Source organism: Dama dama, chromosome 33, assembly GCF_033118175.1.
Source record: "Dama dama isolate Ldn47 chromosome 33, ASM3311817v1, whole genome shotgun sequence".
Classification (NCBI taxonomy): domain Eukaryota; kingdom Metazoa; phylum Chordata; class Mammalia; order Artiodactyla; family Cervidae; genus Dama; species Dama dama.
Genome location: NC_083713.1, coordinates 21,502,525 through 21,516,799, shown reverse-complemented (window position 1 = coordinate 21,516,799; position 14,275 = coordinate 21,502,525). Strand labels below are relative to the sequence as shown.

Below are 14,275 nucleotides of genomic sequence, written 5' to 3'. Positions count from 1 at the left end.
GTCCACTGGGTCGCAAAGAGTTGAACATGACTGAGCATCTAAGTTTTTTATACACTCATGATATGAGTGGTGGTGTACCTTTTGCTGGTGGGGCTTCCTTCTTTTTGGGAACAGGAACAGGTTTCTTCTCTTCTGGGACAGGTTTCTTGGGTACCTCAGGCACTTTAAAGATATTATGAAGAATTTTGGAAATGTTGCAGAAAAAGATATAAAATGTGAAAAGCAATTGCAGAAATCATGCTTCAGCCCCTGTAAGTGTCTTTTCCTAATACAAGCAGAATGGGTCATTGGTGCTAATACACCCCAGAATTTAACCGAACTGGACACTAAAGATGTTGCTGCTTATCCCTTGGTAGCAGATGTAATCTACCTTTGACTGGTACCACTTCTTCAGTTATGAGTTCCTCTTCTTCATGAACGTACTCTTCTGCTTCTTCTTCTTCTTCTTCGTAATATTCCTCTACATGGGTTACAACTTCTTCTTCAAAGGCAATCTCTTCTGGTTCTTCTCTTTTAGGTACTTCAGGCACTTTAAAGACATTATTTTTAGGTTGGATATTTTCCAATTACTTGACAAAATTAAGACACATTAGGAACATGGCTATTTGTCATAGAAGAAGGAATAGGCTTCATCTTTCCCACAGAAGAACTTTACACATAGAACTGAACATGAATTTCATACCAAAAAAGACAAACAACACATTAAGAAGAGCACATATAGGTACCTCTAACAGGTGCTGCTACTTCTTTTTTAGGAACAGGTACTTTTTCTTCTGTGACAACCCTCTTGGGCTTCATGGGCACTTGAAACAGTAAGTATAAGGAAATTTTATTTTTAGAAACAGGTCACCCAATTAATGCTTGCTCTATTGTACTTTAAGGATATAAAATGATTTTGCTAGTGTCTCTCCTATGGTAGATATACGGTTGTTCAACTAGAGAAACTTTATATTTTCCATGGAACAGATTCTGAACCTCACTGGAATAAAAACATACAAAAGTACTCAAGGAAGTCTGGGTAATCCTAAGATTGTGAAGTAGTGCTTGGCGTCTGATATCTCTTCTTGTATGAAACATCCTTTACCGAACAGCTAAACTTATTTCTGGGTAGGTATATTGTCTGAAATTGCAGAGGAGCTACTTAGTAAAAAGCAGGGGAAAATGGTCTTTCTTCAATCTTCAAAATGACTTTAGGATCAACAAACAGATCTTAAACGGTGGCATATATTGTTATATCATTACATCAATTTAGGTAAGTCAGGAATCCGCCAAATGGTCACTGATTTTAAATCTAAACATTGTATTCTATATTCATTGTAGCTGTGTGTTAGGACAGCCATTGCATAAGGAGATATGGATATATTTTGCGATAACTTTTCCTTTTAAGATAACATTATCTTTTTATTCTGTATTTATAGATTTTTCTATCCAATATCCATCTAGCAATTAATAAAAAAGATACAAAACAGTGAGGGAAAAAAAGCAAAACATAGCTGCTTAAGTTTTAAAAGAGACATTATAAAAGGCCACAATCGAGGAAGGAAATTATACCTTTAGCAGCTGGTTCAGCCACCTGCTCTTTTTCACGTTTGGTAACTGAAATGTGTATTTTTTCCTCAACAACTTTCTTTGCTTCTTCACGTGCTTTAAAGATATTAATTATTAAAGACCATTAAAACCAAACACACTAATATCATGTAAATAAAAATTCATGAAACATGGAGAAAGGTAAGACACAGCACCAAACAATACATTCAGTCAAAACAAAGAACACCAGACAAGGCAGTAAGACATGTTGATCGAATGTAAGTGACAAAGATGTTGTTGGTGTTATTACACTGCCATGTACCTTTGGGAGGTGGCGGTTTGTGTTTCTTAGGGATGGGCACTGGCACTTTTTCTTCAGGGACCACTTTCTTCGGCACTTTAAAATATCAACATTAACAGATTTAAAAACCTGAACCAGACTTCTTAAGAGTAGTAAGAAAAAAATTAAGAAATACGATGTACAACATAGTGATCCCAAACACACACATGATTGGTACACTGCCACTTCAACACGGATTTGTAGCTGGACAGACGTGTAAGAACCACAGGTCTCATAATTAATAATGCTTTTCTCACTCTACCTTTAGCTGGTGGGGCCTTTGGTTTTGTGGGAACTGGTTCTTCCTGGACAGGCTTTACTGGGACAGGCTTCTCAGGTTCTTTAAAAAAATACATACAGGGTATTTAATGTTAGACATTTCTATGTTAGGACATGAAAAATGATATTTCTTCAATGGACAGAAAGAATTAAAATAATATATCTTATCTACAGCATAGCCATAGCCTTGAGAGGTGAGTAAGAATTAGAGGTTCAAGTAGAATAAGGTATAAAAGACTTAAACAAGATTTTATTGCTATTTCCTCCTTGCTAATTTACTTCAATTGGGTAACTGTGACTCTCTTTTACATATTATCATTTCACTTGAGGGCGACAACATCACGGTTAAACTCCTCTCCATATAATATTTGTTTTTAATTCTATTTGTAAAACTACATAGAACATTCTCAAAATTAGGCCGTGAAACACCAAAAATTGGATAAATGAAATAATATTGATTCATTCTGAGATCCAATAGAATCTTATTCCTACAAATTTGATCTGCACAATGATAAAACACAATTGGTTGTGTTGGACTTTCCTGTCTTTATTTTTGAAGGAATCTTTGTTATGCTTTGATGAGGGGAACTCCAAGGGTAGAATGTTTTCTCAATAGGCTATCCTGTTTGATAAGAACAAGCTTCAGGATGAGAGAAGTTCAGAAATTTTTGGTCATGTATTGGAATGATCAAGCGCACTTGCAGACAGACTCAGCCTTTTGGAGAAAGAAATTTAGTTTCATTTGTTTGATATTTGTAAAAGCAAAAAGGAGAAGGGAAACAGATTATGCCCAGAACCAAACTCTAATAGTAACTTTACAGTTTATAGAGAATTTTTTCCCCTAAAAGTTGTCCAAGAAAGAAAATTCTGAGTTTCCCAAACAAAACAAAATTCTTTTCAAATTTCTTCGGGTATTCAACATTTTATCCTGTCCTAATGTCATTTGCATATATTTAATGTGGTGTCAGGTATAGAGTTCTGCTCATACCTGTGACATACTCTTCATGTTCTTTATACTCTTCATAATGTTCGAATTCACGTTCCTCATACTCTTCATACTGATCATATTCTTCTGTTGGTTCATACTCCTCAAATTCTTTATAATCATATTCTTCATATTCCTCATATTCTTCTTCCCGTTCTACTGAAACAGTTTCTTCTTCTTTGGTGTAAGCCCATTCTTTCTCTGCTGCTACAGTAACTTCTGGAATAATATCAACAACAGTAGCATTTTACTTGAAGCCCATTTAGGGCCCATAGTGACAACGTGCTGTGATTTCATTTCCTGGTAATGGTCTCATGCACTAGTTATGGGAGACCTTGACTGTCCTTTGCTGGCCAGGGTATTACAGAGTGTACAGTTGCTATTTACAAATTCAAATGTTAGATTCCCTGCCTTTAGTCAACAATAAGCCAGAAGAATGAGACTCAAATTAGGAACTAACAGGCAAAGAGCTGTGTAGGTTCGTGCTTATTTTATTATTTAGTCAAAGCACAATATACCTTTAACGGCTGGAGGTTCTCTTTTTGCAACTTCAATGGATACCTTTTCTTCTTTAGCAGCTCTTTTCCTGAGTTCAGTCACTTTAAAAAGAGTAATTATTGAAAATTTATCACAAGATTCAAAACTAATGCATGTTAAGAGAACTTGTATGTGCACAATCCAAGATAAAGATAATCATAACCATGTTCCTTGTTTAAATGTTTCATTTAAGTGGTAAGAAAACTCAGTGGCCTCAGAAATAAACATGGTCTAATAGATACATGAGTGCTTTTTTCTAAGCTATTAATACTTAAAAGACATTGAAAAACTTTAGGAAGATCAAGTAGTAATTATAAGAGAACTAAAAAAGATAACTAGAGAGCATGAACAATGATTATCAAACAACCATTAGACAAAAACGTATGTTACATGAATAGCTTCCTCATTTTAATTCTGAGGTATTTCCATAACTTCTACCACCACAATGTAGAAGATTGAGGATTTAAAAATTTTTTAATTTCATCAAAGGTTGCCACACAAAACAAGCATGTCAGCAAAGGAAATCAGTATATAGACAAAAAACATTAAAAGACAAGTACATTTTAAGGGAAATTATCTACATATGCTTCGGTGAGGTTTCATTTTTTGTTTTTGTTTTTTTTGAGAAGAAAGAGATTTGAGTATATTTTCTGGTATCAGAAATGTTTAGTTTTGAGATGATATGGAGTAGCATATGTATATTAATTACTTTGTAATACATAAATTATTTTGTCTAAGGATCTCAATTCCACTAGATGAGTTTCAATACTTATAAGCTTATTTTGATTTTTGGAAAAGTTGGTGTACCTTTCGCTGGTGGTTCCTCCTCCTTTCTAGGCTTGAGTTTTGGAAATTTCTCTTCTGGAACAGCTCTCTTGGGTTCCTCAGGCACTTTAAAGACAGATTTCACTTTAAAGAACTGTTTTCCTCATTCAAACCACAAAATGGTAGTCGTGTAATAGCAACTCAAACATAAAAGACTTGACATTTTCATGATTTCAAACAGAAAACAATGATAACAATGACAACAAAAAACCAACACCCATTTTTAGTGTATTTGGTAAAGAGAAGAGGGTAAGCAGAACATTCTGGGTATCAAAAGGCCCCATGTACCTTTTGGTCTTGGAGGTTCCACTTTTTTAGTAACAGCAACATGAACTTTTTCTTCCTGGGTAATTTGCATGTGCCTCTCAGTCACTTGAAAGATAATTTTAGGATTATGGAGTTGTTTTACTTAAAGTGGAATTTTAAAAAGTGTATTAAGTATATTCAGTTCAGTTCAGTCGCTCAGTCATGTCTGACTCTTAGCGACCCCATGGAGTACAGGACGCCAGGCCTCCCTGTCCATCACCAACTCCCAGAGTTTACAGAAACTCATGTCCATCGAGTTAGAGATGCTCTGTTGTCCCCTTCTCCTCCCGCCTTCAATCTTTCCCAGCATCAGGGTCTTTTCAAATGCATCAGTTCTTCACATCAGGTGGCCAAAGTATTGTGGAGTTTCAGCTTCAACATCAGTTATATTAAGTATATTAGCCAGAGGCTATTGTGATTTTAGAATATAATTTTTACAAGGTACACACTAATAAGCTTCACAACAAGTGAGTCATAATCCACCATAGACAAGGCAATAATACATCACTGTGGCCAATATACACCAATAACCTCCATGTAGAAGGTGAGTCAAGGACAGTAGTGAGAAGACGAAAGACAAGACACGTTTCTAGTTGCCGTGCTGGGGACTTCATTACCTTTGGCGGGAGGAGGCTCTTCTATCTTAGCCACTTTGGGAGGAGCCCTTTTTTCAGGAACTGGCTTCTTTGGTTCTTCTGGCACTTAAAAGACATTGCACAACACGGTCAGACACAACACAAGTGTGAAAAACACTAAACAGGCACACTTATTTCTGGTTAATGTCATAAAAATTTGAAGAATGTATCAATTTAAGATTTAAACACAGGCATTACCTAAGAATAAAGGAAAACCCATGTACCTTTGGTGGGCGGCACCTTTTCCTTTTTGGGAACTGCAGCAGGAATTTTCTTTTCTGGCACAATTTTCTTCGGTGCTTCAGGAACTTTAGAAATATGAGGTTTAAGAATATTAGTCTGCATTGCAGAAGAAGTGCCATTCTTTGGGGGCAAAGAGCTCACTTTATGAAAGATCACACATTTATACAAACATTAACGACTACAGTCAGTTAAAATGTTTACACATAAGTTGGCAAAACTGAGGCAGTTACTCAAACTAAAAGTATTATCATAGCTATGAAGACAAATGGCATCCCATTTCTTTGAGACAGAATTGTACCTTTAGCTGGTGGAGGCTCCTCTATTTTAGCAGGAATTTTCGGTTTGGGGATGATTTTCTTCTCAGGCACTTGAAAAGATTATAAAATATATTTGTAGAAATGTCCAGATTTCTTTTTAATAAAAATTTAAGGAATTTTAAAATTAAACATGATATTTACTGACATTTGCAATACAGGCAATGAATTAACTATAAGAGAACATTAAGACAGGACAAGTCAAACACACACACGGGCTAGAGTTAATCTAAGAGGTGGTCTACCTTCAGCGGGTTCAGCTTCCACTTCCTCAGAAATATAGTGCACCTCTTCTTCTACAATGTATTCCTCAGGCTCCTCCATCACTTTAAAAATATCAATTTTAAAGAAGATAAGCCTGTAGTGTTTTTCATATTCAAATTTAGCTGCACTTTAAGTCAGAGAATAAGTAAAATAGCGAAAGTTTAACACTTGCCAAATCCCTGGTTGTTCTCATTTATAATACCCGAAGAAGAAGACTTTAATCAAAGCATATGCCTTAATAAAGAGTACAGAAACTGTTTCAGTAACTTAATTTTTAAGTGTATCAGAAAGATAACAATGCTTGTATTCACAGGAAGAACAGGACAAACATGAGACAGAAGAAGAATTCTAGTGCCTAAATTAACAAGAACACAGGAATTTGAAGACAAGTGTTAAAAATACGATGACACTAGATTTGAAGGCACAGGGCAGAAATGTATACTTGAAGAACTATAAGTAGGTTTATAAGAAAGAAAAGACCTGTATTACATATGAGAAACCTGCTGAGAACTTGGAATCAGGACTCCCCACCGCCCCAGTTTTACAAAAGTAGGTATGGTGAACAAGGTTAACAGTCTTCCTGTGATTTTTGAGTCTGTGTGTATAAGGTTAATTATAGAATAGAGAGCTCTAGTTATGAACATTAGGAGTAAAAACAGGCTACCTATCTTTTCCCTAAATCTTTTGGACTTAATGAAAGCATAAGAATATTCTGCAATGTCTTTCCTTTTAATTAGAGTCTATAGTCCAAAAAGAAATTTATAATGCATACTGTAAAAGGCTGAAATTAGATTCATGCAATGAGAACTTTCCTTGTGTACATGTTAAGCTTTCCCAAACATTTCTAGAAGGGATAGGGCCCTTGGGATCCATCAGATTCCTGACTTGTGCCTAACATCTCGGTCTTTCCCAGTAAGTACAACAGAACCAGAGGGCTTCCTCCAGGGAGTCAAGTCTTCTCTGTTCTAAAGCTTTCCATCAAGAATGCACATCTGGATTTCACATGGTGTCTCCTTCCAAGTGGAGAAGAGGCAGGACCCCTTTTATTAGCCAGAGACATATATGTCAAGGGCATCTGACTGTACAGTTCTATTCACCTTTTCATTAGGAAGACAGTATATTTATTAAGAAACTTAGTGATTAATCCTTAAAGCAGAGGTACATTAAAACTTTCTTAGTAAAGTTCTTTTAGATATACCACTTTAGCCACAATGCTAAACTTTAGCAGTAAACCTAGGGCTGTCTTAATTCATTGAAAAGGTTGAAATAAAGCTTGTTGCTCAGTCCTTAAACCATAGGGAGCTAGCATTATAGGCATGTGAACATCTGAATAACGGGCTGATCTAATAAAAGATATTTCACAATTGCTCTCTTCATACATGGAACATTGGAAAGCCCTACGTGCTCAGGGCTTCACTCTCAAACCTGGCCTTGACTTCCAGGCCAATAAGGTAATATAATTATTGGTAATTTAATATTACCAATAAGGTAATATAATTCCTTATTCATTTAAAATATGTAAGTCAGGCCACATTATCAAGTTGTGCTATCAACACGGTTTTATGTTACCTATGTTTTAGACATTAGACTATATTCAGCTCACCACACTGAAACCAAGTCCCATCTACTGAAAGGATAACTGTATATGAAGATACCTGCACCTTTAGTTACCTGCTTAGTTAAATATGAAGCCCTGTCTCCTATATAGCCAAGTTAAGAGGGGGTGGACAATAAACACACTGGATGTTTAATTAAGGCTTCTGAATCTTGTGGTTTGATCAAAAGATACATCAAATAAGGCCAATAGATGTTCACTGAATTTGTATCACTTTCATTACTCTGAGTACATAATCTCTGAAGGAAAACAGCTTATCAAGACTCCAGGTCACCACTAGCTTATTTGCATTGTTTACCTTCATATTCTGTAACCTCCACTTCTTCCTCCTCCTCCTCTCTTTCCTCTTCTCTATAAACTGAAACGGATACTCTTTCCTCTTCTTCTGAATAACTCCATTCCTTCTCTGCAGATATTTTAAAAGATAAGATTTAATTTAAATTCCACCTGAAGAGTCCGTCGATGTTCTGATAATAGCCATGTGTTCCCTACAGGTGGATAATGTCCTTTATCTGCTTAGGGGTGGAGCTTCACAGGACTTCCTCGTTGCATCAAGGAGAGAGCTGGTTTCAGAAGAGGGGATGGTAGAGCCCACGACTGAGAAGAATATTCAACTCATGCACAAGTGTGGCCCAGTTTACGTTTATCCCACGTTCACCATCCCATTCACTCTCTGAGAATGATTCAGGACCAATGCAGACACAAAACACTCAGTCTCAGAGGCTACAATAGACAGACAACACTCAGGACAACTTCTAAAGTAAATGACGTGGTAAGAAGAGAAGACTTGCAGGGAACACACGCAAACTCATTTCTCCTGTCATGCGTGATTATATACCTTCGTGCCGCATGACCTCCACTCTCTGAGGAACGGCGACAGATACTTTTTCTTCGGCAGCAAATCTCTTTTCTTCCTTGACCATTTTCTTAGAAACTTCGGCTTTAAGAAAGCAGTAAAAGTAAAGCTTAAAAATCAAGAGTCTTAACTAAGAGTCTCCCTAAAGTCAGGGGAAGATTTGCCCAGTATACCACTCTCCCTAACAAAGTGGGGAACAAGTTACATATCCCAAGTATATGCACACAGAAATTCTATCCAAAGAGAGACAGAGCGTCAGCACAAGAAGACATCAGGTAGGAAAAAGAATTCACTGGTTCAAAGATTTTTGTCAGAGGCTTGAAACAAATCCTACCTCGAGGAGGAGGGGCTTTCTTAGCGACTGGAACTGGCACGGGAACTTTCTCCTCCGGGACGGGTTTCTTAGGCACAGCGGGCACTTTAAAAACATGGTCCACTTTCAGAACTTCAATGTTATGTCACTGAAGCTCAACACAAAACATAGATACACACTCACGATGCACACGTACCACAGAACTAACAAAATCATCCTTTGCCTGGGAACATAAAATTGTAAAGATCGTTCTTGGAGAGAGAGAGACACACACACAATACCTTTTGGTGGTGGAACTTCTTCCTCTTTCCGAGGGACAGGTCTTTTTTCTTCGGGAAGTTTCTTCTTTGGTATTTCTGGCACTTAAAGGATAGTATTTGATTTAAAAATTCTCAGAAAGGCAAAGAAAATGAGCAACACAGAACTGGCAGGCCCACTAAAGAAGACATGCAACTAAAGAAGCCTGGAGAAAAGACAAGGGTATTTCATGGAGATGGGATGAGGTACCTGCTGGTGGTGGAGATTCCTCTCTCTCAGTGACAATGGTTATTTTTTCTTCTGTGACAACCCTCTTCTGTACTTCAGGAACTTGAAAAGACATTAATTTTTAGAGTTGCCTTTTGTATTTTCCAGAGTAGCTGATGCACAGTTATTTTGTAAGAAAGTAGGCAAGTGGACAGACAATTTTGTTAAATTCTTACACCATAAAACATTCACTTTGAATTAAACTAAATTAACAGATAATTAAACACAAAAATGTTTTATACTCAAGACATAAAGACAGGGCTTCCTTACTAAGAAAGTCACTGTACCTTTAGCTGGTGGAGCTTCCTTCTTCTTTGCAATGGGAACGGGAACCTTTTCTTCAGGAACAGGTTTTTTGGGCACCTCTGGAACTTAAAGATGTTAAAATACAATGTTAATTCAGATATATATCACTTTCACGAATGGATATAAGCACGAACACAAATCTTTATGTAGTTCATTAATGCTATTATAGATCTTTTTATGTATAGGCAAAATAATGCAAAAAATTAAAATACAGTGTTCTAAAGGCCACGATACAGTGTTCTAAAGGCCATGGTAAATGTCTCATATGATATTACAGAGACATTTAGGCAACCAAAAAGGATAGTTATATACACAGAGGTATGTGTACACAATTTATTCTTTATATATTGGTATGTTTTTGATAAAAAATCAGTAATTACAGAAACAATATAGAGTATGGATACAGTATACAGAAAAATCTCTTTATGCTTTGTATTGAGAACTGGAATCCATAACAACATATATATTATGGGTATATTTTACCTAAGACTATCTTAGACTTGGAGAAGGGAATGGCCACCCACTCTAGCATTCTTGCCTGGAGAATTCCATGGATAGAGGAGCCTGGCAGGTTACAGTGCATGGGGTTGCAAAGAGTCAGACAAGACTGAGTGACTAACATTTTCACATCTTAGACTAATAAGTCATTAGAATGGTTGTATATATATCGTTATTTTTTTTTTTTTCTATTTCTCTTCTGGGTTTTTTTGTTTGCTTGTGCACCTGTAGTGTTTACAAAACTCAGGAAACACTTGTGCTAGGCTAGTCCTCTCAATATGACATTGAAGTGTTCATTTGATTTAAAAAAAAAAAGACTATAAAGAAACAAACATACTAACTTGAAAAGATACATGCATCTCAATGTTTATAGCAGAATTATATATAATACTAAGATATCAAAAAAATTTAAGTGTCCATCTATAGATGAATGAATAAAGATGTGGTATCTTTTTACAATGGAATGCTACTCAGCCATAAAAGAAAGAATGAATTGTTGCCATTTAAAAACATGGATGAACTTGGAGGGTATTATGCCAAATGAAATGTCAGAGAGCAAGAAGTATTGTATGATATCACTTATATGTAGAATCTAAAAAATAAAATAGTGAACATAACAAAAAAGAAACAGACTCACAGATACAGAGAACAAGTTAGTGGTTACCAGTGGGGAGAAGGAAGAGGGGAGAGGCAATACAGGGGTAGGGATTAACAGATACAAACTATTATATATAAAATAAGCTACATGGATACATTGCACAACTCAGGGGATACAGCCAATATTCCATAACAATTATAAATGGAGTATAACCTTTAAGAATTGTGAACCACTACATAGTACACCTGTTAAGTTATATAGTACTGTGCATCAACTATACTTCAATTAAAAAAAGAATACCTCTCCTCCCCCCAGGATTCTGAAACAGCCAAGAGTTTGAGAAAGAGAGAAGCAGATTTGATTCAGGAAGAAAATGGAAAATTGAGAAATCAGGCAAAAGAGAACACTACACAAAATGTGTGAGCCTGCTTTCTTCCAAGCTGGATGATACTGGATCTCTATAACTGACCAGATATGTGTAGTTTGTTGCTTCATCACCCCCATAAATTAGTGTCTTTCTATCACTAAAACCCCCCAAACCAACCAAACCCCAAATCAAAGCCAGAATTAACACATTTGAATCCAAACACACATGTATGCAAGATCCCTTCACTCACTAATTAGATAATTGCAATATTTGTGGCAAGTGCCTATGCTCAATTAACGTCTAAAGAAATATGGTGAAAGTAACTGCCAAAAGTTGATGCTTCCAATTATTTAAGAGTAGGCCTTATTGACTTTTCAGAAGAGTGGCTGTTACCAGTAACATGGCAACATCTTCCCCTAGTTAACATTCAGTTCTACCAAACTCCCTCCTATTAGTCTTTATCTTGTCATAACTCATGAAAGTGTTTTGTTTTGTTTTGTTTTTTAAGAAATGGTCACATAGTTGAGGGGTGAAAGAGCTTTTCCTAGAAACATGCCCTGTAGGGAATGAATTTCACAAATACTTTTTCTTTCTCTAAGGGAAGATATTAAAAATTTAAGACAGCAATTTGATATAGCTACTTTTTAAAAGTGACTTCTTCTATTGTTCAGCATCATAAATAATGTATGTCAAGAGTAGAGCCCCAAAGCAGACAAACAAATGAAAAACACTAGGGACATAAAAGACACAGAATAGACAGCAAAGTAAGTATGAAGACAGTGTAAAACGAAGCACTGGCATTTGGAGCAAAGGGGCACCCCATGATCAGGTCTGGTGTACCTTTTGGGGGAGCAGCAGGTTCCTTCTTGGGCACGGGAACTGGCTTTTTCTCCTCTGGCACAGGTTTCTTGGGAACTTCAGGAACTTTAAAGACACCATTGTTGAAACAATATTGAGAATCTAGTCTCCTTCTGAGACACTTAAGATTATGTTAAATCATAAATCCTCAGTAAGAGTGAAAGAATTTAGGAAGTAATTTAACACTCTCTACCTGTGATGAAAATACATGCTAAGTACATCAATACTGTAGAGACATTACATATATTACATGAAGTTGACAAAGACCAAATGAGCATGGCCTGGAGTCTAAAAGTGTTACTGACATTTGTATAACATATTACCACAAATTGATGAAATCAATATACACAGGAATAAACTATATTACAACCAGTTTACAGATGCTATCTCATTAACACACAGATCCAACAGAAAAAGGTACAAGAAGACAGACACTACACATATTTTTCAAAAATATGATTCTACCTTTGGCTGGTGGGGGCTCCACCTTTTTAGGAACAGGAAAAGGGACCACTTCTTCTGGTTTCTTGGGTGGCTCAGGGACTTCAAAAAAAATGGGTTGTTTTTGAGAAATTGTGCATTTTGACAAGGCATACATTGTTGTAAGGCTTAAAGGAAATATATTCTGGTTTTACACCAATTGAAGGTAACAAAATTATGTTATAATCAAGGGTGAAGGGCAATGGGCTAGTGGCTAGTCAGAAAACGTGCCTGTCATTCGTTTTTACCCATGGAGTCTCTACTTTCTTAGAAACAGGTTGGAACACCCCTTCCTCAGAGGTACTAGTGCCTGTTTCTCAGACACCAGTTTTAGAAACTTTACTTTCATAAAGTCACTGCACTAGAACAACTGCATTCAATTATCTCAAATAATGTTTGTATCCTATATGTTTAACATTTTGCCTGGGGATAGGAGAGGGTCAGTGGTGAGGGGGCGGGAGCCCTAATTTGTCATCTCTCTCAGTTTCCAAGTTCCAGTTTCCATGGTGGTGCAAATACATGCATCCTGGCTACCGATCATGATGTCGCTGTCATGGAATTCGGAAGGGACAGGAAGTAGTGCAAAATGATCCAGTATTTTCACAACGCAGAGGAAATCCACATAACCTCGGAAACACAGTCACAGTAAAAGGGGGAACTAATGAATTTTGAGCATTTATTACCATAGTTTTAAACAGAATTTATTTAATTTTATATAATTTAACTTTTAATCATGGAGGTATTAAATGCTGGGTAGCAAATTCCTGAAAACTTAACATCAGCTCTGGTAAGCTGGTAGGAGCTTGCTCCAGGACATGGTATTTCTATTTCTAAATGGCTGGTCCCTGGATCGTAAGCTCAGTGAAGTGGGAAACAGACCTGCTGGGAATTGTCATTCTTTTCTCCAGTATCCTCCTCATGGGTCTTCTCACCTGCCTATGATTTCCTTTGTATATAGTGGCTATAGGTCTGTGGACTGTGACTAAATCTATTATTTAATAGTAACAGATTCAGATATTTGGAACTTTTACAAAATATTACTTTGAAACTTTTAAAGGAGTTTAAACTTGGAATAAATCACTAATACCTTTGGGTGGAGGTTCAGTCTTTTTGGAAACAGCAACATGAATTTTCTCTTCGGTAACAGTTTTCTTTTGTACCTCAGGGACTTTAAAAAAAATGTACATTTTAGTTCCTGGTATGCCATACTGTAGGTGATATTGCAATTTACAAAGAATATTGAAATGCAAATTAAAACAGACAACTGTGAAATGAAAAGATGACAGATTCACAAGGAGACAGAGATATCTACATAAACACAAATTAGATAAGAAGAGAGATAAAAATCCATCTGAAGCCCTTCCAGTTGAGCCCCATATTCAAATTTGCCTTGTACCTGTAACTGACACCTCCTCCTCCTCTGTGTGAGCAGCAAAGAACATCTTTTCTTCTGAAATAACCATCTTCTTTGTATGTACAGCAGGTACTTCAAAGAGAGTATTTCACATTAGTATTTCTTTTTTCCAGGAAAAGACATCAGATTAAATACATGGTGTGTATGCTGTATTTAAGTTTTTAGTTGCAGAATGAGTGGGTTAATATGA

At 36.4% G+C, this 14,275-nt stretch overlaps 1 protein-coding gene across 1 annotated transcript in view; it reads right to left on the bottom strand.

The window, feature by feature from the left end:
- Positions 1–14,275, bottom strand: part of TTN (titin) — a 275,821-nt gene that overhangs the window by 148,523 nt on the left and 113,023 nt on the right. Inside the window, exons 115-138 of the mRNA XM_061135156.1 lie at positions 14,068–14,157; positions 13,759–13,839; positions 12,657–12,734; positions 12,174–12,257; positions 9,852–9,935; positions 9,547–9,627; positions 9,321–9,401; positions 9,061–9,144; positions 8,709–8,810; positions 8,169–8,276; positions 6,237–6,317; positions 5,976–6,044; positions 5,659–5,742; positions 5,417–5,500; positions 4,782–4,865; positions 4,476–4,559; positions 3,650–3,730; positions 3,135–3,350; positions 2,130–2,207; positions 1,850–1,924; positions 1,552–1,644; positions 726–803; positions 371–529; positions 79–162 (exon numbers count right to left, since the gene is read on the bottom strand). Of these exons, the coding sequence (XP_060991139.1) occupies positions 79–162; positions 371–529; positions 726–803; positions 1,552–1,644; positions 1,850–1,924; positions 2,130–2,207; positions 3,135–3,350; positions 3,650–3,730; positions 4,476–4,559; positions 4,782–4,865; positions 5,417–5,500; positions 5,659–5,742; positions 5,976–6,044; positions 6,237–6,317; positions 8,169–8,276; positions 8,709–8,810; positions 9,061–9,144; positions 9,321–9,401; positions 9,547–9,627; positions 9,852–9,935; positions 12,174–12,257; positions 12,657–12,734; positions 13,759–13,839; positions 14,068–14,157 (2,223 nt within the window). The remainder of the gene's footprint in view (positions 1–78; positions 163–370; positions 530–725; positions 804–1,551; positions 1,645–1,849; positions 1,925–2,129; positions 2,208–3,134; positions 3,351–3,649; positions 3,731–4,475; positions 4,560–4,781; positions 4,866–5,416; positions 5,501–5,658; positions 5,743–5,975; positions 6,045–6,236; positions 6,318–8,168; positions 8,277–8,708; positions 8,811–9,060; positions 9,145–9,320; positions 9,402–9,546; positions 9,628–9,851; positions 9,936–12,173; positions 12,258–12,656; positions 12,735–13,758; positions 13,840–14,067; positions 14,158–14,275) is intronic.